Source organism: Colletotrichum acutatum (genome assembly GCF_030867785.1).
Source record: "Colletotrichum acutatum strain CBS 112980 chromosome Unknown BDZ83scaffold_97, whole genome shotgun sequence".
Taxonomy (NCBI): Eukaryota; Fungi; Ascomycota; class Sordariomycetes; order Glomerellales; family Glomerellaceae; genus Colletotrichum; species Colletotrichum acutatum.
This window is the reverse complement of record NW_026849091.1, coordinates 12132-37565: the sequence shown is the minus strand read 5'-3', so window position 1 is coordinate 37565 and position 25434 is coordinate 12132. Positions and strand designations below refer to the sequence as shown.

The 25434-nt window shown below is 53.9% G+C and overlaps 11 protein-coding genes and 1 non-coding gene across 12 annotated transcripts; 7 read left to right on the top strand and 5 right to left on the bottom strand.

The window, feature by feature from the left end:
- Positions 1-397: 397 nt before the first annotated feature.
- Positions 398-2205, top strand: BDZ83DRAFT_654826 (uncharacterized protein; the record flags this gene model as incomplete). The annotated part of the gene is made up of 2 exons (XM_060510755.1): positions 398-2165; positions 2201-2205. 2 exons carry the CDS (start codon positions 398-400, stop codon positions 2203-2205), a joined length of 1773 nt encoding a protein of 590 aa, XP_060361406.1.
- Positions 2206-3476: 1271 nt separating this feature from the next.
- Positions 3477-5025, bottom strand: BDZ83DRAFT_632224 (acyl-CoA N-acyltransferase). The gene is made up of 2 exons (XM_060508955.1): positions 4408-5025; positions 3477-4303 (listed from the first exon to the last, which is right to left on the bottom strand). Exons 1-2 carry the CDS (start codon positions 4718-4720, stop codon positions 3924-3926), a joined length of 693 nt encoding a protein of 230 aa, XP_060361405.1. The 5' UTR covers positions 4721-5025; the 3' UTR covers positions 3477-3923.
- Positions 5026-6344: 1319 nt separating this feature from the next.
- BDZ83DRAFT_755263 (short-chain dehydrogenase) lies at positions 6345-7267 on the top strand (the record flags this gene model as incomplete). The annotated part of the gene is made up of 2 exons (XM_060514586.1): positions 6345-6396; positions 6462-7267. 2 exons carry the CDS (start codon positions 6345-6347, stop codon positions 7265-7267), a joined length of 858 nt encoding a protein of 285 aa, XP_060361404.1.
- Positions 7268-7722: 455 nt separating this feature from the next.
- On the top strand, positions 7723-8298 carry BDZ83DRAFT_585498 (uncharacterized protein; the record flags this gene model as incomplete). Its single annotated transcript, XM_060505851.1, has 2 exons — positions 7723-7960; positions 8024-8298. The coding sequence occupies 2 exons, from the start codon at positions 7723-7725 to the stop codon at positions 8296-8298; spliced, it is 513 nt and encodes a 170-aa protein (XP_060361403.1).
- A 183-nt stretch (positions 8299-8481) lies between these two features.
- BDZ83DRAFT_632218 (NADH-ubiquinone oxidoreductase 21.3 kDa subunit) lies at positions 8482-9585 on the bottom strand. The gene is made up of 3 exons (XM_060508954.1): positions 9367-9585; positions 8690-9210; positions 8482-8588 (listed from the first exon to the last, which is right to left on the bottom strand). The coding sequence occupies exons 1-3, from the start codon at positions 9421-9423 to the stop codon at positions 8564-8566; spliced, it is 603 nt and encodes a 200-aa protein (XP_060361402.1). The 5' UTR covers positions 9424-9585; the 3' UTR covers positions 8482-8563.
- Positions 9586-10126: 541 nt separating this feature from the next.
- BDZ83DRAFT_549372 (thioredoxin-like protein) lies at positions 10127-10645 on the bottom strand (the record flags this gene model as incomplete). The annotated part of the gene is made up of 2 exons (XM_060503476.1): positions 10127-10422; positions 10507-10645. Coding segments are annotated over 2 exons (435 nt in total), but the record flags the coding sequence as incomplete, so codon positions are not given.
- Positions 10646-11943: 1298 nt separating this feature from the next.
- On the top strand, positions 11944-14436 carry BDZ83DRAFT_678120 (heterokaryon incompatibility protein-domain-containing protein). Its single transcript, XM_060511176.1, has 2 exons — positions 11944-12099; positions 12226-14436. The coding sequence occupies exon 2, from the start codon at positions 12394-12396 to the stop codon at positions 14230-14232; it is 1839 nt and encodes a 612-aa protein (XP_060361400.1). The 5' UTR covers positions 11944-12099; positions 12226-12393; the 3' UTR covers positions 14233-14436.
- On the top strand, positions 14373-14454 carry BDZ83DRAFT_t226. The gene has a single exon. It is a non-coding gene; the product is annotated as a tRNA-Leu (tRNA).
- A 509-nt stretch (positions 14455-14963) lies between these two features.
- On the top strand, positions 14964-15821 carry BDZ83DRAFT_463381 (uncharacterized protein). The gene is made up of 4 exons (XM_060503248.1): positions 14964-15278; positions 15359-15408; positions 15528-15567; positions 15656-15821. The coding sequence occupies exons 1-4, from the start codon at positions 15078-15080 to the stop codon at positions 15692-15694; spliced, it is 330 nt and encodes a 109-aa protein (XP_060361399.1). The 5' UTR covers positions 14964-15077; the 3' UTR covers positions 15695-15821.
- A 686-nt stretch (positions 15822-16507) lies between these two features.
- On the bottom strand, positions 16508-17899 carry BDZ83DRAFT_585452 (mitochondrial carrier domain-containing protein; the record flags this gene model as incomplete). Its single annotated transcript, XM_060505849.1, has 2 exons — positions 16508-17298; positions 17362-17899. 2 exons carry the CDS (start codon positions 17897-17899, stop codon positions 16508-16510), a joined length of 1329 nt encoding a protein of 442 aa, XP_060361398.1.
- Positions 17900-19421: 1522 nt separating this feature from the next.
- On the top strand, positions 19422-20506 carry BDZ83DRAFT_632205 (ubiquinol-cytochrome C reductase complex 14kD subunit). Its single transcript, XM_060508953.1, has 3 exons — positions 19422-19638; positions 19733-19895; positions 19954-20506. The coding sequence occupies exons 1-3, from the start codon at positions 19514-19516 to the stop codon at positions 20050-20052; spliced, it is 387 nt and encodes a 128-aa protein (XP_060361397.1). The 5' UTR covers positions 19422-19513; the 3' UTR covers positions 20053-20506.
- Positions 20507-23312: 2806 nt separating this feature from the next.
- Positions 23313-24786, bottom strand: BDZ83DRAFT_722156 (Anp1-domain-containing protein; the record flags this gene model as incomplete). The annotated part of the gene is made up of 5 exons (XM_060512444.1): positions 23313-23461; positions 23511-23645; positions 23700-23828; positions 23882-24510; positions 24614-24786. 5 exons carry the CDS (start codon positions 24784-24786, stop codon positions 23313-23315), a joined length of 1215 nt encoding a protein of 404 aa, XP_060361396.1.
- Between the last annotated feature and the right edge of the window lie 648 nt (positions 24787-25434).

The window sequence follows — 25434 nt, the reverse complement described above, 5'->3', positions numbered from 1 at the left end:
TGTTCTTGCAAGGTTGAGATTTGGAGAAGTATGATGGAGGGGAGGAGAGAAGGATTGAGTCAAACGGCCAACGGAAGGCCCAACCTTGGCCCAGCCAAGCTACGACAATCAGCTAGCTAATAAGCTCATCAAAGTGCCTTGTATTACCACACTTTCTTCATCCGCCGTGTGCCGTAGTGCCGTTTTTCAAAGTACTAGGTTCACTCATCTTGGCCTCTTTTCCATCTCACCTCTCGTCGCAGACTACCTACCTTACTCTCTTCTCCTTGACCCACCAGTTCAGTGAACAATTTGATAATTTGAACATCGTCGCGAATCAGATATTTCCCAGTCTCGACAACTCTGCTTCCAGCTTCACAACATATCATCCCACACCGAGCACAGGTCCCCACCGCGAATGGCGGCCATGCGAGACCCCGAACTCGACGACGTGCCTCCTCCACCGTACTCCGAGACAGACATCTACTCAAACTCTGGCCGGCCGTCTAATCCGCCCTCAAACTCACCACACATCTCGTCTCATCATGGCGCCGACGACGCTGCATCGCGCGGCTCTTCGCACGCCTCATCACACAGCGAAGTCATCTACACCCCGCCATTGACACCCCGCACCGGTGGCCCAGGCAGCAGCGGCGGCGGTGGTGTTCACCATCATAGCTCGAATGCAAGCCTCGACCTCTCCAGCCGCTCTCTCGCGGCGACTGGAGGAGGATCTCACCAGTCTCAATCTTTCGCCGGGTCTGTATCGGCATCGACAACAGCGTACTCGGAGTTCACGGCATCCTATTTCGAATCCAGGCCGGCGCCCGCGGCACTTGCTCCGTCATCCAGGGACCAGCTCCTCGTCCACGCACTGACCGTCACCCCGACCTCGACACCGGACGACGTACCCTACTCCCCGGCCTGGGCCCCTCGCGACGTCACGCAGCAGGACTGGGCGACGTTCCTGAATTGCCTGATACCGCACCACGCTGCAGCGCGGAACGAGGCCGTCATCGATCGTAAGCTGCAGGCCGAGGAGGAAGCTCTTGCTGCCGCTGCTGCTGCCACATCGAATGGACACGGTACAGGGCAGAGCATCAGCGGCGGTAGTGCTCACGCTTCGGCGCAACTGGATCAGATCCGCGCTGACAGGGACACCGATCCCAGCGCGGCGGCCGCTGCTTCGGGCACGAGGAGGGAGGAAGCAGAGGGTGTGGTCGCGCAATGGAACGAGGGGTTCTTCCGGCCCAGGGGCATGCTCATCACGCTGGTACCTGAGGTAGCGGAGGACGATTTGCACATGCCGGGCGCGTGGGACCGGTCCTTTGACAGAAACGCTGAGAATCCTGCTATCGGAGGCGGCAGCCGTGATCTTGGTCTCGGTGATGGAAGTGGCAGCGGCGGTCCCACGCCCATACCGTTCCCAGCGCATCCTGGTCAAGGGCCCGCGATGCAAACCCAGCAGCAAGCTCAGTCTGGCTCCAACGAATCACGAAATAGCTGGAGCTTTGGCGGTATCACTGTCTCCACGGACGGCATTAACATTGGCGACCGCATTGTCGCAGGCAGCAACGGTATTCGAGTAGGCAACCTTATTGCGGACGAGAACGGCATCAGGTTTGGAAGCACCACTACGCCGCGTGCGCAAGCACATTATGCCGGACCCGGGTGGGCCCCTCCTCCGCCGCCTGCACCTCCGGGTCCGCCACCGGTGCCCATGTTTGGCGGTACCGGCCATGTTCCAGGACCCTTTTCCCCGACAGGGCCACCTCACCCTCAGCCACCTATCATTCCACATCCGAACCCACAGCATCCCTTCTACCAAGGCAGCGGCCCAGAACAACAACACGCTCGCCATGAGAGCGGAGATGGCGGCAGAGGCGGAGTAGCAGGCCGCGGTCGACCTCCCGGCCGGTACCCCTCAGACCAGCGCTCCATCTCAACCTCCTCCGCCTCTTCTTCATCCTCAGCATCCTCAGCATCCTCCGTCGGCTCACTGCCAGACTACGAAGACCTCTATCCCTCACAGCTCCCCATCTACAAGCAGCGTATCACCACTTGGCTATCACACCCAGAACAGCCCGTGACGAAAGACGATATTGCGCAGCTCCGCGAGGACATACGTTCCGCCGGGTCCACAGCGGCGACGCAATCTCAGCAGCAGCCAGAGAAAGGACCAGAAGGTACAGCAACAGCAGCTACTGCTGCGTCGAAAAAGGCTGAGGAGAAGGCCCTCAGAGCGGAAATTAGAAGCATCACGCAGGACTGGCGCAAACTCAAACGCCAGCAGCGGGCAACGCGCAAGGAGAAGCGGAAGGAACGGCGCGCGAGGAGAAAAGAGGAGAAGAGGGAGCGGAGGGAGGAGAGGAGAGAAAGCAGGAGGGAGAATAGGGAAGCGAGGCGGGAGCAAAGGGGAGCACAAAGAGAAGCGCGGAGGAGCGGCGGTCGTGGTGGACCCGGAGGAGATCCTAATCACCATGATCACCAACGTCGACATCAGCTAGAGCACCAACGACACCAGCAGCAACAGCAGCAGCACCAGGCGCAACAGAGACATCACCAGGAACAGCAAAGACAGCATCAGGAGCAGCAGAGACGACACCAAGAGCAGCAAAGACAACATCAAGAGCAGCAGCGTCGACACAGCCAACAGCAGCAGCAGCAACACCAACAGCATCAACAACAGCAGCAGCATCAACAAAATCAACAACACCAGCAACATCACGGTCCCGGACCGGCGCCGTGGGGAGGGCCGACAGTGTTTGTCCCGCCGATTGGTGTTCACGTTCCCCCGCCACCCGTGGTACACGGCACTCCCCCGATCTCCAACTTCCCCAATAACGCATCTCCTGTGCCGAATGTTTGGAGCATACCGTGGGGACCTCCAGGGCCGGGTAGAGGTTCCATGCCGGGTGGTTTCCCAGGCAGTGGTCCTCCTGGTCATCCTGGTCCTCCTGGTCCTGGTCCCTGGGGAGGGTTGCCCGGGTCATGGTCATTCTCAGCAGTGCCGCCAGTGCCAGCAGCGGGTAACAGGAGCCCCAGCATCAACGGCGGCGGTGGCATGACCCCTGCCCCATCCACGGCAACACCGCCCTCGTCCCAGGCGCTTTTCAAGGTGGTGGAGGAGATGGAGAAGGACATCGCCAGGAGGGTGGAGGAGCTAGACAAAGCGAGGACCGAGATGCGGAATAGCAGTCCCGGAAGAGGACGCTGCGGCGGTGGTCGAGGCTGGGGCCGGGGCCGTGGTGGGGGATGCGGCGGGAGAGGCGGCGATGACGATACGCAGCACCTAGAGGAGGAGATTGACGAGTTGTCGAGGAATATCGAAAAACTCAAGGTCGAGGCGGACGCGGAGTTTGCGCGAGAGTTGGCCGCGGAGGATCAGAAGTCTGGGGTGTGGTAGATAGTCCACATACACACTCTCATACTTATTTACATACCTCATGGACAAGGAACCGGACAAGTGTATAGTATGTAGAGATAACAAGGAAACTTTTCTTTCCATTTGATACCGCCACCAATGGCCTCGTCTATTGTCTTGTTTTGGGTACCTTGCTATGATGCGCCATAACCCAGTCATGAACATGATCGTATAAAGCTTTTGAACTCCACTGCACAGGTCAAGCTCGTATAGACGTGCTAGCCACCTCATTCTCGTCCCAACATTGAGCTCTCTACATTTCCGTCTGTCCTCCTGATGGCATGAGAGATTACAACGAAAATTTCGGAACCACATGGCGGTAACAGTTCGAAAAGCTGCGTCATCAACCTGCCAAGTGCCATCTGCCTGATGCTTTTCCCACCCAAGCCACGAACAGACGCTTACGCTGTCCCAAAAGTGAGGAAAGGAGCAAATCTTTTGCCCGCGCCCGGTTCATCACAGCCCATCTCATAGCGATCAGAGCGAGAATCTGGCCAACTCTGCCCCAGGGAGCTCCACCTTAGTTCTTGCTCTCATTCTTCTCAACGAGCTCCCCAACACCCAACCCGCGACCGACCTTGACCTTGCGCTTCTTATCAGCAGCAGAGGGTGCAGGCGCATTCGGATCGCGCCCAACATCGCCCACGGCCTCGCCTTCGTCCGCAGCTTCACCCGCGGCTTCCTCCTCCTCGCGGTCGCGCTCGTCCTGGATCTGCTCGCGGATGTAGCCCAGGTCGAGCTTCATGCAGTAGGCGTCCTCGCCGTCGGCGTAGTATTTGCTCTCCGTCTTTTCGTTCTTGAAGCCGAGGGTGTCGCGGTAGAGGTGGATGGCGGCCTGGTTGGATACGCGGACGTGGAGGGAGACGTATTGGGCGCCGAAGGTCTCGACCATGGCGAGTTCTGTGGTGTGTGTCAGTCAGTCAGTCGGTGAATAAGAATGCCGAAAAAGGAGCTTGGGAACGGTGGAAAGGTAGCTTGGAGGGGTGGACAGGGGCAAGACGTACGACTTTGGCGCATCAGCTTCTCGGCGATACCTAGACGGCGGTGGGTGCGCATGACGCTGAGACTGGTGATGTGGCCGTGGGCGACGCCGTCGGTGGGCTCCTCCTCCATCTTGGCGAGGACGTAACCGACGATCTTGGGGTAGTCGTAGGGGGTGCGCTTGGGGCGGGAGACGTCGACGGCAACATAGCTGAGCTGGGGCCACGAGAGGGCGTGGTAGAGGTAGTACTTTAGGAAGTAGTTCTCGGGCAGGTTCTCGAGGTTGGCGTGCTGTATGAGGGGGAGGTCGGCGGGCTTGAGGAGGCGGATATCCATGGTGGGCGGTTGTGTCTGGGTCGTGGGGGCTGTAAATGAACGGACGTGGGTTCAGTTGGAACTGACGGGAGCTTTGAGCGCAAGGCTGAAGAGTCGAGGTGGTGGTGGGTTGATTCCGCGATGGGAGACGCTGAGGAGGGGAGTGTGGTGTAGACTTTTGGAAAGACCCTGGTCGTTGGACCATGAGGTGGCTGCAAGAACCCCACCACCGCCGCACAAGGCTCCGAGCGTCGCTCAAAACTGCCCCGCCAGATGCTCAGCTCTGGTATTTCTATACAAGCTACGCTGTCCAAGAACTTGTGATGAACAAGAACTTTGCCATATTTTCGCAAACCTTGGTGCAAGCCTCTCAGGTTGTGAACGTCAAATGATACCATGTTACAAATAATTTGCAATATTTTGTCCAGAATACCATCGAAGAGCTTCATTTACGTGTATTTCTCTCAAACTCTGGTTCTAGTCGTTTTTGGTGGTTGGTGCCATCAATGAATCTCGACATGAAGCCTGAGAATCCATAACGCTCTGATTCGCAACGATATTCCACTGCTTTCCAGTTTATTGATGTGCCTCTCAGAGAAAAGGCCTGTGTAGACTTAGCCGAATCAACCTTATGCTGGCAGCCTTCAAATTTACGCCCTAAGACACTATCAAAGCTTCCCCGTCTATCAGACAAGTATTTCCTGTTTGCAAGACTGGTGGAAGAGCCCTTGATCAGCATGACTCTATCTGTTGAAATACATGCACAGACATCCACATTCTCATATTTTAAATATCTGTTTCCATCAATTAGAAGTTACGAGTACACGAGCTTTGGGTAAGTGATTGAGGTTCATGTCCGCTTTCGGATACTAGGTACCATTTGTATGCAAGCCGGAATACTCTCAGTTGTGCGGTGATATCGGACTTTGCTTTTATTCCATTCTCATAGCGCTTCTGAAATTCGGAAATGGTCAAGTACATATCTCAGTCCAACACAAAAGTCCAGCCAGAAAGGGCCCTCCTGGTCCTCAAAGACAAAACGCTAATCCACGATGATCCAGGACCACCAAAAATCGTGGTCCCCCGGGCGGCGTCGAGCCCACGGCCCAGGATTGGCGCGGGAGAATGACGTGGGGGTGTGCCAGGTGTGGGATGCCCACCGACCGCGGGGCACAACAGACGGAAACTCCAGCGCATAGCTCTGCGATAGCGGGGTAGCTTTCACCCAGAAACACCGACTGGAGTTCCCCCATCCATCCACGTCCCACGACATCAAGACCTGACAAGTTCAGATCCCGCCCAATGGAACGTGCCGGCGGGAACTGCTTCGTCGCTCAACAAGTTTCTGATGGGTCACGAGAGCTGCTAGCATTACTCATTCGGGACAATCGAACCCTGCCTAGGTAGGCCTGTAGGGTTTCCAGTCCCTGAGTAAGGTAAGGTATCTGTACTCCATAGTCTAGGTAGCTTATAAGAAGCATCCCTGGGCTCCCGTTCTCTTTTCATCGTGAACCTTTACCGGACTCTTCTCTGTGTCTCTCGTCTTGTCTTCTTTGATACTGCAAACATACTCCTGCTCCCTTTCTCTGCTTACAAACGTAATCAACTCGCAAGGAGTCAGCAACTGTTCGAAAGCTCCATCACAATGTCTCGTTCTCTCGATGGCAAGCTCGGAATCGTGACCGGCGCCTCTCGAGGTAAGACTTTCATAACGACAAGCTTCATGGGATCACCCACCATCTAACGCAAACTCACCATCCAGGCATCGGCGTCGCCATCGTCGAGCACCTCGCCGCAAAAGGCTGCAACCTCATCCTGGGCTACACCTCGCCCTCCTCCAAATCCCCAGCCGAACAACTCGCAACAGACCTTAGCACAAAACACAACATCCAAACCCTCGCGGTCCAAGCCGACATGGGCACGCCCGAAGGACCCCAATCCCTCGTCGCAACCGCAAAAGCCCACTTCGAAAAGCTCAACACCGACAAGAAATTCCAAATCGACATCCTCATCAACAACGCAGGCGTCGCCCAAAACAACCTCCTCCCCGCCATAACAGTCTCCCAATTCGACGTCTCCTACCGCGTAAACGTCCTCGGCCCCTTGCTCCTAACCCAAGCCGTCCAACCCTACCTGCCCACCGACCGCTCCGGCCGCATCGTAAACATGTCCTCCGTCAGCTCCTCCGCCGGCTTCCCCGAACAGAGCGTCTACGGCGGCACAAAGGCCGCCCTCGAGGCCATGACGCGCACATGGGCCCGCGAGCTCAGCGAGAACGCCACCGTCAACGCAATCAACCCCGGTCCCGTGCTCACCGAGATGTACGCGGGCAACACGCCCGAGTTCAAGCGCTTCATCAAGGGCTTCATCGAGCACGCGCCGCTGATGAAGGCGAGGAAGGGGATCGACTCGGACGAGCTGGTCAAGGCCGCTGAGGAGGAGGGCGGGAGGCCGGCGTATGTTGGGGAGATTGCGGGTATTGTGGGCATGCTTGTCTCTGCGGACTCTGCGTGGTGCACGGGACAGGTTGTTTGTGCTAATGGTGGTATGTTTTTCGGGTTGCAGTAGAGAAGCAATCATATAGACTTGACTTGCTACATTGGCCGTATAATTGAGGGTTTTGCTATGTTAGTTATGAGGTAGACTTAGAATTCGATTCCCCACGTTCCGTTGGATTAGACTTTCCCCATGATCGCTTCTTGGGTGATGACTTTTCTTTTTGGAGACACGAAACCTGATCCATAGGTATTTATGTAATTACATGTTGCTGGGTTGCTCATCGTAGGATTTCATCTTTAAAAGTTGAGGGTCGAAACATTTGGGTGTTGACCACTAGCCAACAAGCTCGCTGAGTCAAACTTGACAATTTTGCCCCGCCACCATTTCAGAGCACCCCTCCATCAACTCTCAACGTCAATTACCAAGACTCACCACGACTTACAACCTGAAGAGGCACTCTCAGGCGTTCAATCCCAACAAGCCAAGTTCCACCTATTCACCTTACATAAAAGTCATCGCCTACCATGTCTCTGGACCCCTTCGACGACGTCCTCACCCTCGAAGACCAATTCTTCTCAGAGGGCTTCCGCCAAGGCACCGAAGACGGCATCCAAGCGGGCAAAATCGAGGGCCGCTCCGTCGGCCTCGCAAAGGGCTACGAGAAATTCTACGAGAGTGGCAGGATACACGCCCGCGCCGTCGTATGGGCAAACAGACTCTCCCTCCCCCAGAAGAACAGCAGCACCACCAAGAAGCCGACCAGTTCTTCGGCAGCAGCCTCAGCCTCGGTTTCAGGCTCGGCCGAGCAGGCCCAACTATCAACAGAGCCGCCATCAGAGTCACAAAACAGGACCTGCTCCCTACCGCCGCTGCCATCCAATGCAAGACTAGAAAAGAACGTCACGACGGCGTTTGCGCTGGTCGAGCCGGACACGCTCTCCAAGGAGAACAGCGACGACGCCGTAAACGACTTTGACGACAGGTTGAAGAGGGCGCAGGGCAAAGTCAAGATTATTGAGCGCATGACGGGTGAAGTGGTTTCTGCACCGGAGGCTGCGGCTGCTGGCGATGTAAAGGTCCCTGAGGCCAAGGAAATTTGACCCGGGGGGGGGGGGGTTGATATCTTGCTGTTTCTTGGCTTATTGAGGAAGAAACTTTAGAAAGTGGTTTTGTTGATGGCCGTAGAAGTTTCAATAACGGCTACATCATGAGAAGGGGGTGATATACCCAACGGACGGACAGAGTAGCACAGAGACCTCGAGTGAAGAAAAGAAAAACGTTTCAATGGAATCTAGTGCCCTTCATATTTACAATTGTCCCTCCTCTCTCCACACTGTACAGCGAATCCCTCGACTCCCAAATTGCTCAAGCAAAAGTCCGGCAAGGGTAGCTGTTCACTCACGGTTAGCAAAGTTCCTCATCGTCACCAAACCACAGGATGGCCCCCCTCCTTCCCAAGGAGAATTAAGAAGAGAAAGAACCAAAACTCACCCTTCACCGTAGGTCTGCTCCTCGTTGACCTTGTATTTGTGCACATCCCACTTTCCGCTCTTCAAATCCTCACCACTCGGCGTCGGCGGCAACCCATTCGTAAACAGCGCCTCCTTGCTCGCCTCGACGGCGCCCTGCGCGGCGTTCTTCTCGAGGTAGGCTGCGATTCCTGTGGTCTTTCCCTCCTCCTTGGCCGCGACGAGGGCCTTCTCGCCCGCCTCGCCGATGAGCTCGACGCGCGGGTTGGCGGCGGACCCGACGGCCAGCAGGCCGACGACGTCGGCCTGGTTGACGACGCTGATGGCCGGGTAGTTGCGGCGGGCGTCGCGCTTCCAGTACGGGTTGTCGGCGATGTCGCCCGCGGGGACGGTGACGGGGTCGTCGTAGGCCAGGGGGTCGTTGGCGCCCGGTGTCGGGTTGCGGAAGGTCGGGTTCAAGGGCACGCCGGAGGAGCGGTTGGGGTCGATGGCCAGGGAGCGGCGGATGCGTTCCCAGATGCCCGTGGACTGAAGAGTGTGCTTCTGTAGGAGGGCAAGGAGACGAGGTTAGCTACTGTTGGCTCAATTGAGATCGTTCAATGGTTCTTCGGAAGGTGGTGGGTGTGTATGGTGGTCGTGATGGTTCGTGATGGTGTTTGGTTTTCCCTGCTTTTTCGCAGGATCAATTGAGGCTCGTACCTGGGAGATCTCCACGAGACCGCCTGCAGCAGCCTTCGCAATTGCCTTGGAGGCCATCTTTGGCGACGTCGTAGACGGTGGAGGGGAGATTTGGGGAGGCGGGTTTCGATTGGCAAACGGTTCGATGACCAGCTTGAGGTTGGATGTGAGCGTTCCGGCGCCTGGGGCTTGGTTCGGGGACGGGAGAGAGTGCTCCAGTTTCTGGCAAGGAACCGGAGGGCCGAGGTTTTGCCGGTCGAAGCAATAGCCGTGCTTGAATTTGCAACCCAGCACCACCAGCTCCTGGACCAAAGTATCCACTTCACCACTTCCCCTTGTAAAGCTACATCGCTGGAATTTCCGGGGGGTTCATCGCATCGAATTGGCCGTGGGTCACGATGGCACGCAATTTCGCAACACATTGCAGAGCTGTGCATCTCGAATGTGCCAACGAAGAGTCAAAAAGGCAATGCACACGCCCAACGCCAGACAATCAATTCCCAGCTACTATACGGATACAAGAAAATCCTGCTTCGCCTTGCCTTGTCCAGGCCCTCCAATTGCAAACGCATTTTCCGTCACGAAATTATACTTACACTGCAGCTCCATGACCCAATCACTCGTCCTTCTTCTCATCCTTCTTGTCATCCTCATCGGCGGCCTCCTCTTTCTTCTCCTCGTCGGCCTTGACCTCTCCGTTAGCCGCCGCCTCTTCCTCCTCGGCATCGGCGGCAGGCGCCTCGGTCGCGGCCTCTTCGGCACCCTCGACATCGCCGCCCTCGATCAGTGCCGTGACGACGTCGACGGTGCCCGCGGGGCTACCGGGCTCGGCGATGAGGACCTCGCCGGCCTTGTCCACGACAAAGACGCCGCGCTGGGTGCTCTTGGGCGGCTTCTTCAAGCCAATGGCAGCAATCAAAGTGGCCTTGGGGTCGCAGAGCAGCGGGTAAGGCAGCTTCTGCTTCTCCTTGAAGGTGGTATTGGCCTTGGGCGAGTCCATGGACAGGCCGTAGATGGCGAAACCCGTCTTGGTGAGGGGCTCGTACGAGTCTCTGAAAAGGCAGGCTTGCTTGGTGCCTGGATATCAAAAGCTCGTTAGCATGATGAATCCGACTCGAGGTAGTTATTACCAAGCATGTATCGCTGCAGGGACACACTCACATCCGGGAGTCGAGGCTTTCGGATAGGTGAAGAGGACGACGCCGGCCTTGCTCTTGTCGACGAGCTCCTTGAGGGTCGTCTTCTCGCCATCGTTGGTCTCAATGTCGCCGCCGAAGCCGTCGAGGTCGATTGTCTCACCCTTAACCGCCTTGACCTTCTTGCCGGAGCCATTGGCAGCGGCGGGCTTCTCGACGGGCTTCTCGGTAACCTTTTCAGCAGGCTTCTCGGCGGGCTTCTCGGCCTTGCCCTTGACGGCGCCCTTGACCTTCTCGGCCGCCTTGGCGACCTTGGACGAGGCCTTCTTGGGCGCCGGAGCCGGAGCAGGCTCGGGGGCCTTGCGCTTGCGAAGCTCGACAGGCATGGTATATATAGACTCAGCTAGGATATATGCTGTGTATGATGGGTACAGGTATCCGTATAGAGGTATACAATGGGGAGATCGCAGAGAGTGTGCGACTTTAACAGAGGCGATGCTTTGGTGATGCGATCCAGATGCGATGGGAAAAGAATGCGAAATTGCAAGAGATGGGAGGGGGTTACAGGAATCGAGGGAAGTTGAGAGGTAAACAGGAGGTCGAAGAGGACGTCCTCGAGATGAGCCAATCACAGGCGGCCGTGGCCAGAGCTTCAGCCGGGACCAGGGGGCTGATGCGATGCAGATTTCCTGCCGTGTTGCGTTGCTGCATTTTGGCGGTGCGGTGCGGTGCGTCGCGGGTGCTGGTGCTGGTGCTGGTGTGGGTGCGGGCGTCCCCAGTCTGTCTCTCTGTCTCGGTCCAGTGTCTCTCTCTTCTCTTCTCTTCCCTTCCCACTCACGTCCAGTCTCCCCTCCTCTTTCTGTCTCTCCTTTCTGTCCGGCTCAGCCTAATTATTAAGCTCGGGTCGCCGCGAGCAGCGGTACTATTAGCCGTTGCTGTTTCTGGGGCGGGGGTGGTGGTGGTGCCGTGTCAACGTTGTATGGTTGCTCTACCTCTGAAGGGTGCTGCCTCGGAATCTGCGTGTCTGGGATTCTCCCAAAATGAGAGCAAGCAAGGTCAGCCAGCAGTGCAACACTCAGCATTGAGCAAGAGGTGCAGGTTCACCAGTTCGTGCCTTTCGTGCTCTCGGCTGTTTCCCTGCCGCCCGACCTCTCTTAACCTCTCATCTGCCATTTCCCTCATTCTCAGCAGTGAAGAAAGTCCTCGCACCCCTGTCCATCGCCCAGTAAGCTTTTCGACCATTGCCCGTGCGTTCCTCGACCCCGACCTGGCCGTCTTAGTGAAGTTAGCCTCCAAGGGAGCGCACGTTCTGGTGCCCGTCCGGCGTCGGGCTTGCTGTGGGGGGAAACACCAGATGGCTGGGCCTAAAAGCCGATGTCACCGATGTGAGATTAAGTACGCTGTCTCACCTGCCGAGCAACCAGCCGTCATTGACACTTTCGTCTCTTACACACCGTGCCTTGCGCCCGTCCTCTTATTTCCTTTACTATATCTTACTTTGCTCCGTTGACTGTCAGTGGTTCGAGATGCCATCATCGACCTGGTGAGGATACAGATCCAGCGATGCGTCTTCCAAGATGTGAGAAGCAGGCGGAAGCCAGATCCTGGAGTACCTTAGGTAGGCGCAATGCGTAGGTGCCTTCCAACACTGAGCGGATGCATATGCACCTTTTGATATGTCAACATCTTTCCCACTGCTGCCTGCAGTTCTAATTCGTTGACTCTGTCTTACGTGTTCAAGTAGGTACGCCTCAAGTGAGGCAACAATCTATTGGAAAAACTCATCTGTCTTTTTCGCCCTGAAGCAACACCTTACGCTCGCCAATGAGCACATCAGTTTCCTCATCATCTGCAAGACAAAACCTCTTTCTTATATCCTTCGTTCCTATTTGGCTGCAAGTACCGCCAAGTCATGTGGCTGATTAACGTCAATACGTTTGAGCTGGAGGATTTTATTGAGCCAGACTTCCCTTACGCCATCCTCTCTCATACCTGGGGCAGCGAAGAAGTGTCTTTCCGGGAACTCAAATACCAAAGAGACGACAATGTCTGGAGAAAGGCCTGTTACCTCAAGATTTACAACACATGCCGAGTGGCCAAATCCCTCGACTTGGGCTACGTATGGGTCGACACTTGCTGCATCGACAAAACGTCCAGCGCTGAACTATCCGAGGCCATCAACTCAATGTTCCGCTGGTACAATCGGTCGTGGGTCTGTTTCGCCTACCTCTCCGATATGGACGATTTGTCTAGCTCGGCCACTTTCCTCGAAAGCTTAGCTGATTCCCGGTGGTTCATCCGGGGTTGGACTTTGCAAGAGCTGCTGGCGCCAAAGGTTGTCACTTTCTACAATGCATCCTGGCAGCTGCTTGGTTCCAAGGAGACTCTGTCCACCCTCTTATCGTCCATCACAGGCATCGACGAGGCCATCCTTATTGGCAAGGCTCCTCTTCTCAAGATCCCCGTTGCAACTCGCATGTCTTGGGCCTCAAAGCGTCAAACTACTCGGATTGAGGACTCTGCATACTGCCTTCTCGGAATATTCGGTATCAACATGCCCTTACTGTACGGCGAAGGAGAGAAAGCCTTCGCGCGGCTGCAGTCTGAGATTCTCCAAGAAACAAACGACCTCTCTCTACTCGCCTGGACCTCAACTGTCTCGGACCCCGAACGTCGAGAAGAATACAGCGGACTGCTTGCGAAGTCACCATCTGATTTTCTCGTATGCTCGAAAATCAAGCTAGTCAGCAGGCCAAGGCTGTCTGAAGACCCTGAAGTTGGCGTGACCAGAACGAAGGTTTCAATTAAGACTGTGCTCTGTTACTGTGACCGCTTTGAAGAAGAAATTGTCTCCCGAGGCGAAGCAGAATACATAATGCAGCTATATCACAGCTTCATCGATCCACAATTGTTAGGGCCAATGTCTTCAAGCCCATATAACGGCGGCGGCTGGATTTCAGTCGGCATCATGATTGCCAAGACACCATCCGGTTTTGTGCGTCACAGGCCGTGGACTCTGGTCGCAGAGCATGGTTCACTCCTTGTTCGCCGGAGCCAACGTTCAGCAAGTTTGCCAGAGATAGCAGAGTTAACCATGGATTCGTACGACGAGAGAGCCAAGCCGCTTAAGCTGGTACGTCACTTGACTTCCGAAGCAGCTTTGGAATTGCAGGATATCAGATTGAGGAATTCAATTTTTATTTCTGTCGATACCCGGCCTATGGGCGGAACTCCAGTCGAGATCCTCGGGGCAGAACCTAAAGCGCTTTGGGATGGACTAAATCGAACCTTTCTCGACAAAGTCAAGGAGGAATCAGTCCACCGGATATACGACGCTCGTTTCCTACATTTCTCCCTCCATTCGAGCGAGAAAGTTCTACTCGTCACTGCCTTCGCTAGACAGACATCCTCAAGGCCTCACGAACGTTACGCAGCCTTGCTCAATTATCATGACGATGAAATGGGTAGATGGATCATCGATCGACTCGATGACGAATGGGATGAAAATTCAATGCCGTACGCAGGTGTCATCAACATGTTGAATATGGTCATAGAAGGTCATCACGAGACAGGGCCTCGATGGTGGCCGTCTGTGTCACTATGCCCAGCAGAGTACTTCGCAACAAGCACGACTCCGGCGACGCGCAACATCAGACTGTCTGATGGTAGGGAACAAGAGCTGACGGTTAGCATCATTCCTCATGAAGCGGCCGAAGGTGCTTGCGAGATCATCGTATCATTTAATAGGTAACCCCTACTATCCTCTTAGAGCACTTTAGACGTCGTTGCCACTTAACAAGATATCTCCGTTGAGCATGATCCGCCCACCACGACCCGCAGCAAATCTACCATAAACTCCACCCGAGTCCTGAATTCCAACAATAACATGAAGGCAAGATGGCCGAGCGGTCTAAGGCGCTAGCTTCAGGTGCTAGTCAAGTAATTGGCGTGGGTTCGAATCCCACTCTTGTCATGTGAAGCTATCACAAGCTTAACCTTTTGGGGGTTTTGGAGAATCCGTGGTGTTGCGGAACTTGGATAACCTCCACGATTATTTACCGCCAATCCCTCCTTTTTCACTCCTTTTTGGCAGACGCAACAAAGAATCCCGTTGATTTCACGTGTGGGTCCACTCTCATTCCGCTGCTCATGTGAAGGCCGCTTTTCTCCGACTTCTTCGCATCCTTGCACCATCAGACTGAGTTGATGGAAAAGGTTCGTCTACTCAAAGCCCAATTCAAATGGTGCAGAGGTTTACTCGCACTACTCATGTCTGTCTCATCATGTTTTGTCTCTATCACCTCTCTTTGCATACCTTTGACTATGGTAAGATACTTCGGGTGAACAACAACGTGCCGGTGGTGTAAGTCAAGCCCCGATAAGCCAAAACACCAATCATCAGTCTCTCATCAACGTGAAAGCGCTTATACTAAAAAGGCATTACCATTGCTGAAACTACACTTATCCATTTCTCTTGTCAAACTTTTACCATTATAAAACGTGCCCCTGAACACAAGAGAACGAAACCTGATTCAACAACCCCTCCAGAGCAAAGCCAACCTCATATGCCTATAATCACTTCCCCATTCCGGATACATGCATAACTCCACCGGTCCCCAATCCTCTAACCATAATCAGCCCATCCACATCTCATCCATGATCCCACTCACCTCACTTACACACCCCTTCTCACACCTCACGAAACCTCAAATCTCACCGCATCCCAAAACACACTATAACATACGTCCTCGGTCGGGCGATGCTCAGAAGATGAAGAAGGGAAACCTAACGCCAAAGGTAAGGGAAATTCAGCCAAGAAAATACAAGAAACCCGTCCCCACGGGAAACCTCCTGACTGACAAACCTCTTCCCCACAGACCATCACGGCTCCTCTAGCTGCCTTCACGATGGCCTGTATCCTCTTTGCGTAAGTCTCATAATCAGAGCTTCCTCTCTCTCCCTCTCAAATATCGCGTGATGCTGCGTCTCATCCGAGTTTGAACCCATTCAGAAAGATCGTGAAATGGTATGCTGATAACGAACCAGGTATACCCGCTCTTCAATCCGCTCGGCGCGTGATCAGGCCGTACGTCTGCCCATCTTCCATCTCCCCCTTAGAACATGCTATACAGCAGTAGGAATACCGAGGTCAAGTAACTGACGTTTGCGCAGAGACATCCTCACGGCCCGAGCCATGGACCCAGCAACGGTAGCCCGTCCTGAGATGCCCAATGCTTTGGTAGTATGAACGTTACGCCAGGACAATATTGTGTTGCATAACGCAGCGCGACGGGTTCACCGGATAGACACAGAGGAAGCCACATCTCCCACAGGATCGATCACTGGCCCTCTGTACCAGGAGTTGCAGACCAAAAGCTAATTCAAGGGCAAGGAGGAAAGCATGGGAGCTTCGCGGGTTATTTTCGTTTCTCTTTTCTGGAGTTTGTCTCACGGTTTTCTAATGTAGTTATACCCCCTCGCTTCTCTGCCCACGTTTCTGTCTCTGGCAACTGCGGGCTGCTAAATACCAAAAGAGAAGAAAACACACAAATATGGCTTCAGTGTGTGTTTGTATCGAACTCCTTGTATACTCCGCGCCAAACCAATGTAATGCTACAAGAGTGAGCCGCCCTACTCCCAGTCGGTAGGAATAAACAAAGCCATGCATGCTCATGCTCCCTGCTTCTCAACTATGAACTACCTTAGGTATCCGAAATCGTTTGTGAACTAGAAAAGAAAACCATCGTTTGGATGCGATGAAGATGAGGAAGGGATAGGTCGGAAGTACCATCTCTCAAGTAAAGAAAAGGGAACTATTACTTGGTTTCCGTGACCTGAATCGAGTTTGTCTATACCTGACGACCAAAGTTAAGGGTATCTGGAAAATCCCATCCCCATTTCCTAATCTCAACATCTTCTCTTTTCCCCTCGAGACTGTTAAACCGCACATATTGTCTTGACAAGTTTCTCTCCACTTCTGTCTTCTTCAAAATGAGACCGCTCTCTCTGGCTTCTGCCCTACCAGATCATGGCTCGGCAGGTGTACCCCTTCCCAGTTTCCTCTTGCCCTCGCTCCTCGCATGATTCAAATGCTTCATAGCAAACTCGTACGTCAGCATCGTCACTGTCGCGGCCGGCACCGCTCGCATCATGTTAGTGCCCATGCCAGCGTAGAAGGCCCTCCAGCCCTCCTCTTTGAGGATTGTCCGGAAGGTGCTGACCACGCCGCGATACTTTGGTGATAACGGTTGCTGCGGTTTGCCGTCCTCGGATAAGGGGACCTTGATCCCCAGACCTTGTAGGTACTCGGCGCCTCCGACGGGCTTTCTTTGTGTCTGCAGCCTCGTGCGGATAACCTCGTGAGGGTATGTGGCACTGCTCGCCATGATCTTCGATAATATCGAAGCACCAAGCACGCCCATCCATTGCGACTCTTGCGAATCGCCCTGCGTCGGCTCTCCCATACCCTGACCAGTGAACCTCGTTTTCAGATACTCATACGCTGGAAATTGCACTGCCACATGCGTGAGTCCCAGCAAGGCGGGTGTGAGACCAGAGTAGAAGGAAAGAACGCCTTCGGAAGTGTACATTTTGCGGGCCGCATCGATTGTTGACCGGTAGTGCCATGAGCTGTGATTCGTCGGTCTGGAAGTTGGGGTGTTGCCCGATCTCGGGAACTGCGAATGATACTTGCCCGGGTCATGGGCAACGCTTTGTGACATCAAGCGAGTCTTGATGACCCAAATGGGATTCGTGACGACAGTGCTACTGGCACCAGCGATGATGGATGACCAAAAGTTGATCAACACCGTGTTGTCTGTCATCTCGAGTCAGCCAACATGACTCCCAGAACGCACCAATGGCAGATAATCCTACTTACCATGACGGTGCTTCAACCAGTCCTTGCTCTTATTGTAGACGGTAAACCATACAGCCCAGGTGGGCAAATAACCCAGTACTATCGGGCCGAGTCCCCTGTACATGCCGCGTATTCCCTCGTCCTTCCAAATCACACGGGCGGTGCCAAGCAGTCCATTGTAGAGCTTCGGACCATGTCCGACATGTCTGCCTTTCTCAACTGGGTTGAAGCCGCCTTGGGCTTGCAATTTGGTCTTGATAACGTCGAGCGGGCACGTAACAACGCCCGAGGTAAAGCCTCCCACGGCACCGGACAGGGCGTTGAACTGGGCATCGGAAGCGCCAGCTGCCCACCGCTCAAAGGCAGTAATCGTCTCGTTGTCGGGCATGACAGCAACGGCCTCTTCAATAGCAGCTATCGCCGCGCGGGCAGGAGCCGTGGCTGGGTACGCTCTCGAGCTGCTGTAGTTGGGATATGTCGAGGTCGGGTAAGGCCCATATTCTTCGTCGTTATGGTGCGGTGCGCTTCGTTCAGCGTCGGGTTGTTCGTCGTGAGACATCCCCTCTCACTGTTGAGGATGATTGGGATTCAGAAGTGCGGAGGTTAGGCGCAAGCTGGGTACGGTATCAGCAAGGAAAAGGCGGCGATGTCCCGCTATGTGTGCTGGTTCTCGGAGAACTGGATGCGAAGCAAAGTGCGGGTAAACTAGAGCCGGTTCTCTCGGTGTATTCGTCGTGATTTGTTCGACTTTCGTGCTGCTTCTTTGGCCGTCTTTTCTCTTTGGCCGTCTCTCCGTTCGTGCCTGTCGTGTACGTCTCGCTCTGGTAGCTGGGTAGATGCTTGACCTTCCCAAGTGTCCCGGTATGCGGGGAACGCTCCCACGCCGCCGTGACACTGAACGACTAGCGGTTATCGCAGCCCATTGGCCTTGCGGGGGAAAAGCTGTTTTAGGCAGATAATCGAGAACGGTTTTGGCGAGAAGGAGGCTCCCAAGCACGCGGGATCGGGAAGTGAGGGGTGAGAGAGGAGGCGGACGGCGGAGAAGGGGAGCAGGACGAGAGGTGGTGGTGGTGGTGGTGGTGGTAGTCGGTACGGTACGCAGTAGGAGCGCAGTCGGGGGAGTTGGAGATTGGATATTGCGAAAAAGCGCCGAGGTGGAGCGGGACGGAGCACGAGAGCAAAATGATGCGAGCTATCGGCTGTCTTTTTTGGCAGGACGTCCCCACGTTCAGGGTACTCTTACAGGTGGAGGCTGGCGCAATCTAGTGGGCTGGGAGGGAGGAAGGAGCAGTTGAAGCGCTGGATAAGATGTGCCGGAGCAGGTCCACGGGGGAGATGGGCTGTTGAAGGAAGGGACCTGCGCGATGACGCGCCCGCTGCTTTTCTACCGTTGAGCAGAGATCAGTACTACGAATGAACCGCCGAGGAAGACGGGAAGCTCTCCTCGGGTGCTGGCTCAACCCCCGGGAGCTGCCGATATTCTCAATTCTTGTTTACAGCCCTGGATGATCAGCAACGGAAGATGACGCAGTATCGTTTGTCTCAAGTTAAAGACTGGTAGCTTTGTGATCTGGTGAGATGTCTATTTCGCTCCAAACAGTTGCAAATGTTCTTGTGACTCGCGAGGAAAGCTGCAACCGAAAAGGAAAGAGACGCCAAGTGTCCAGAAGACATCTCAGACGACGTCCAAAACCTCTGAATCGCAATCCCAAAAAGCCCAGAATAAAAAGTTTCAAGCTTCCAGACCACAGAAGGGGAGCTCCACCTCCGCCGGTTCCCTGCGACTTTGCCCAGCACCACAAAATGCAATTCCCAATCATCCGCAGCAGGGTCTGCGGTGCTATCGTGGGCGGGCATCCCGTTGGTAGCTCCAATTACCTCATCGGGCCCCGGATCCAATTACGAAATCTGCACCTCTGCCTCTTGGTGGTCCGTGCTGTCGGGTCATCTCACCAGCCACTCTGTCTAATCATGAGCCACATGAGATGTGGCGCGTGCCGGAATCTCAAGGATGATCACATGACCTGTCCGTCCCGAATCGTTGCGCCTCTCCGGGATGCTCCACGAATTTCCCATAGAGTCCCAACCTCAGGCGATCCGCAAAACCGTACTTCGCGGCATTATATCGAAACCTCTCCTCTCCGCGCCCACCACGCACCACACAGCCGCCACAATGACTTCGCTCATTTCCAAGCAGCTCGCCGACGGCATTCTCGCCCGTCCCTTCCTGAAGAGCATCTTCGTCCCCTTCTCCAACTGGTACGCCAACGCTGCCGGCCACCGCAAGCTCGGCTTGAGGTAAGCAACTCTTCGACAAACCGACCACAACAATTGCCACCGAGGCTGCGGAAGACAACATAGAAACTAATTGCCAATTTTTCTTCGACTGCAGATTCGACGACCTCATCGAGGAGGAGACCGATATCGTCCAGAAGGCCCTCAAGCGCCTCTCTCCCAAGGAGTCCTACGACCGCGTCTACCGCATCCGCCGCGCCGTCCAGCTCTCCTACCAGCACAAGCTCCTGCCCAAGAACGAGTGGACCAAGCCTGAGGAGGTGCGCATCCCGAACGATTGAATCGAAGAGACACATGAGGACTGACCCTCGATTATAGGACTACCCCTACCTCGGACCCATCATCCAGCAAATCCAGGCTGAGGAGGCCGAGAGGCTGGCCTTTGAGACCATGGAGGTCCAGAAGAAGCACCACTAAACTACTTCTTCCTGGTGGGGGATAACGTTTGGGAGGAAAGGAGAGCCGCGCGCACGATGCTGTAAAGTATGACGAAGGGGAACCGCCTGGCCGGGCGCGCGACAGAAATTTAGACCAGGGGGCGAGCGAGTTTAGAGGGAACCAAGGCCAGGCGGTTCGTGTACCTTATGTATAGACCTTTGGAGGGGGTTGCTTTCTCGTCAATTGGAACTCCCTGCTACACTTACAGGTTCCGCTGCGCTCGAATAGCACCAATTGATGACACTTTTTTTTTTGGCCTTGGAATATCGATGTTCTCACGGTTGCCCCCCCGGTCCGGGTTCGCGGAAGCTAGCTGACATTGTACGCACTCTCACTGGTCGGAACCCACAGACCCACCGTGGTACATCAACATCATGAGTAACGACTTTCTTTGATGGCGTTTACGACGTTGAAGGTCATTGAATATACCGATGCTGTCAGTGTCGAATTTCCTCAAACCTTTCGCTACCTGAGCATTCGCATCTCAATTGTAATAGGCGATATTGATTGCATCCTTCTTCATGTCAATTGATCGCAATTACCTTATCGCATCCATTATCTGCGTGATCCAATTAACAGTGCGATACTATCAATGAGGCTGCTGGGACTTGGTTAACAATCGGAATCAACATCACAACAGCACCTACCCAATTAGATAATTGGAACTCGGGGACTACCACTTGGATAAGTGAGCTCATATTGATCATGTAGTGAGAAAATTTTAATTCTAAATTGCGCTGGCGACCTACAGGTAAAGACTACCGTCGTAAGGAGATAGTGTATCACTGCCCGCCAGTGTGGTTGTTGACGAACTGAAGTGCAATTATGGTGGGCTTCTTGGCTACGTAACGGCCTTCCATCAAGTATTCAATTCTCCATTTGAAAACTTGGTACGTCAGATGTAGCACCAAGCTGTATTTCCCGCGAGCACTTAATAATAAGGGTGATCACAAACAGATACAAATACACCTGTGAGGCGGATGAATGAAGCTTGATTTCAAATCGCCCGCGAGCTGCAGTCCTTAAAATTCCCTCCTATGATACGAGAAATCGTCTTGAGAGATAGGCTGCTGTGTGACTCTTCCTGCTCATGCCCAGTAAGGCCGCATGGAAGAAAAGGAAATCTATAATCCCTCCCCCTCTTGCTCACTTAGAGCAGATTTGTGGTTCTGTCGGTGCTAGATATTCGAGAGATATTTCTCAGAATGCCAAGGTTACTCCCAATGTGCTCAACAAAACTCTACATCATCCTAACCCAACCTCTGGAATAATCAAAGCGAGATTTCGTAACTTGCCATTCATTGCTCGTGTGGTGACACCTTATTCCTTGAAGACCTGTCCTGGACCTAACATCCTTCACTTGTCACGCAGACCCTCACAAACTAGATATCAAAGATGGCATGGGCACTCCAAGGCTGTCGAAGAGCTTCAAAAGAGCAGAAACTGAGCATGTTGCTACGCTGCCAGTTTACAACGCCCCTTCTTCAGATGACTCCAGCTCTGCTGCCGCTGAATTTCAATGATAGTAGAACATCATTCAAAGACAACAGCAAAAGTCAGACACCAGCAGCAAAGCTGTAACTGAGAAGACATGAAGACATCGTCGGACATGAGAACATAATCAAGACCATGGAGCTGACTACAATAGCTTTCGAGCGAGTAACCACAGCTTTCCGCGTGTTCCCAACTACAATAAACTGTATACACAAAACATCTCGAGACTCCCTTCAAACCAGACAGAGAAACCGCACGAAATTCCCCTATTGAATAGGAAGCAAGACGACTTCAAAAAAAAAAAAAAAAAAAGAGGGAAAACACTAACCTTTATACTTCACGCTCCTGCCTGGACGCGAACAGCGCGCCCCTCAGTCAACCCGGAAACTCTGATTTCATTGACGTATTTGTTTTGTTAACCACTTGACCACCTCGCACACAGCTTGACCTGACCCGCCGACCTAGACGGACGCTGTTCTGCTGGTGACAGGAACGACGTTGGGGTGTTATATATAACCTTGGATGCCTAATGAAAGGTAAGGCAAGGTAGGTACGTCACCAAGATAACGGTCTCAAAAGGAAGGAGGAACCTCGTTCATGGAAAGCAAGGTCCAAGTGAAGGGCTACTACAGTTGACCGCTATATTTTATTCGGATTTGATTCGTAGATTGCTCCGTCAGACTGGAAAACCCCGGATTGCTTTTAGGAAAGAATAATGACATTATGAAAAGTGTCTTCCCGGCCACAAAGCAAGACAACCCCCCACCCCTAGTAACACGAGAAGTAAGAAGGGATGACGGCTATCGCGAGACTTCTCACGCATCAGTCAACGCCTTGGCTTAACGAGTACTTCTGCTTACTCTAAGCCATGGCACGACACGCTGATCTGAGAGTGAGAGTGAGATAAGCTGAGAGACAGCAGCATAGTTTCCACTGCCTGTATAGACGTAGAGGCTAGGCCGACCGCAGCCCTGTGTCGAACAAGGTTCTGAATGATATACAGCCAACTAGACTCAGTCTATGGCTCTGCCCAGCCGCCGTCAGACCATAGACCAAGGCAACGAGGTCAACACGTCTTACAGCATGGCAGATAATAGAGAGTGGTTTCAGGACAAATCAAAATGTATAAATTACGCCTCTTTGAACTCCAGAGTTTCCTCATACCCTAGATATCACACTCATTCGTCGAGAGGAAACTTCACCAAGCAATTCTTCTCTCCATAAAGAGCTGCTTGCGTCACCACTTCCCAAAGTCAGAGGCCGAATAGGGGCTCCCCTTCCTATGTTGGGCGTTACCTTTCCCCCTCCTATGCTAACGGGTGATGTAACCAAGTCTATTATTACAGCGAGGCATCCTTTCATGTGGTATGAGTCGCCAAAAGAGCATCCCTCTTCTTTTCGTCCGTCTTGCGTCTCATGGCCAGCTCATTCAAGTAGTCGACGTCGAGCCAAAGAAAGGTCAGGTTGTCGTCGGATATATATGTGGCGCAAAGTCGAACTCGTGGTTACCAGAGCAGCCGAGGCATTTACCAACACTTTGGCCTCCCACCCATCATTCGTGGGCCAAGAAGCTTGGGACCAGTATCCGGAAATGCCTCCTCGTGAAACGCTCCCAAGTACCATGTGTGTGTATCGTTACGTGGTCATACAGTGCTGTGCTCCGCCAGCCGCATTCCGCGGACCAAGTCGGAAAAAATCGTCGTACAATCGAAAGGAATTAGGCTAAAAACGCATCCTTGATGGGATCATGCGTTTCCGGGCTTCTCCTCAGTGTCAATGTGCCATACGACGTAGTTGGGCAGACCGACGACACGGTAACCAGCGCGCTTGGCCATCTTGGCAAAGCCCTCTGTCTCGGCCTGGTTTTCGAAGGCGTAACACGGGAAGTTGATTCCTGCAAGGATTAGAAAAAGCTCGGGTTGTCAGGCACAAGGTGAACAAACCTGATCTGTGGACATCTCCCTTTACGAGAATGTTGACACCACCAATACCATCGAGGTCGAGCTCATCATCCTTATTGTTGCGCCAGTCGCCCTCCTTGGCCATGTATCTGCGTCCAGTATCGTACTCCTTGTAACCTACTCGCTTGTGATTAGCATCCGCTAATGGGTACTAGAAGCAGCGTCCCTTACCTTCGGCGAGGACGACGTCCTTGTCCAAGCTGGCTGACAGTCTACGGCCCTTGTCAGACTCAACCCAAGAGTTGTAGTCAAAGCGACCTTCGATGTCACGGCCATCGCGGTAGCGGTGGAACCAAATGTCTTCCATATCGTCAGCATTTTTCATGTGATGCCCATGCAGAATATATACTTACTCGGCACGAGGATGTCGGTATCGTGGGCAATGAAATCTTCCAGAATCTTCTTGGGGCTGTCGACGATGTCCACGTCACGCCAGTAGACCCAAGAGTGCTCGGGCTTCATGGCAGCAGAAAGGAGGTAGTTGCGAGCCTTGCCCATGGCCTTTCGTCGGGGACCCTGGGCCTTGAACGAGTGGCGTTCCTCAACGCTCTGGCTAAGCTCGAAACCAAAGTCCTTCTCGACAACCATGGCGCTGTTGAAGGGGATCTTGTCGGGACGGCGCTGGATGCGGTCCAGCTCGGAAGCAAGAACGGCGAGGGTATCGTCCTTGGAGTCACCGACAAGGAAGGCGAGATCGATCAAGTGGTGAGGGTACGTCAGCTCGGCAATCAGCTCAAAGTACTTTGACAGGTACGGAGCAGCATCCTTGAGAGGTGTGAGAATCAGAACGCGCTCCTCGTTGGTAACGGCCTTGCGCGTGGACTTGATAGGGTTGAGGTCGACGTGGATGATAGAGGTATGGTTGATCTCCAGGGGCTCGTGGTGGTTGAAGATGACGGGGGTCTGAAGGTGGCCGGCCCACGAAGCTTGCTCATTGAGCGACATCTCCATGGGGGGTTTCGCGGGGCCCCAGCAGTAGAAGCTGCACAAAGTCGCAAGTTAGCAAGCTATTGTTTTCGCGGCGCATCGCCGGAAAATATCGCACCCCCTGAGGAGGGAGAATCGCTACGTGGGGGAGAACTTACCTCTGCATTTCCGAAGCTGACGAGCGAATACCGCGCCAGAGTAGCAGAATGGTGCCGGTCAGAGCAACAAGGAGAAGGAAGCGCGTCCTAGTCAAGAAAGACCATACTGCTCTAGTGGGAGGTAGTCTTGCCTGGGCAGACTTCCAGTTGATTCCGCCTTTGGGAAGAAGCATGGCTCCTGAGAATGAAAGGGTGGTCTTTGACACCACCCGAAAAACACGTCTTTATAGAAAGAAGAAAATGACCGATGGGTACCCCGGCACGGCGAGTGTCCACAGTCGCAGAATTGTAGACGTGAGGGCGTCCTCTAGAGGTCGTAGCTGTTGACTTATCGTCGCTGTCGTTGCGCCAGGTTGGAGCTGCAAGTATCGCTTAAGGGCGGCCGTCGGTCGGTGATGTCGCGCAAACAAAAGATGAAGTAGCACAAACCTCCCCAAGACAAGTCCGAGTCGACAATCAAATTGCTGAGGTAGACGGAAGCAGGAGGTAAACTGATTAGGCAGTTTCGTACCGTCTGATAGACAGCAGTGGTTGCAGCACACACTCTCCAGAAGGGGGTGGGCCAAGGCTGACGAAAGCCAAAAGGTCGTCGATTGAGTTGATAAGGGTTGAGAGGTCCAGAGATAGGTAGAAGGACGACTCAGTATCAGGGATCCCGTAGAAGGATAAGGTGGTGTGCGGTGCGATGCAGTTCGCGTTCTCAAGGCGGGTGTGCAAAGGTGTACTTTGGTGCTCTTCCAACCTTGTTGAAGTCCTCAAAGGGAATGCGAGATGAATTCGGCCAGAAGTTTTGTCGAGGGCAAGAAGACCAAGATTGAGGG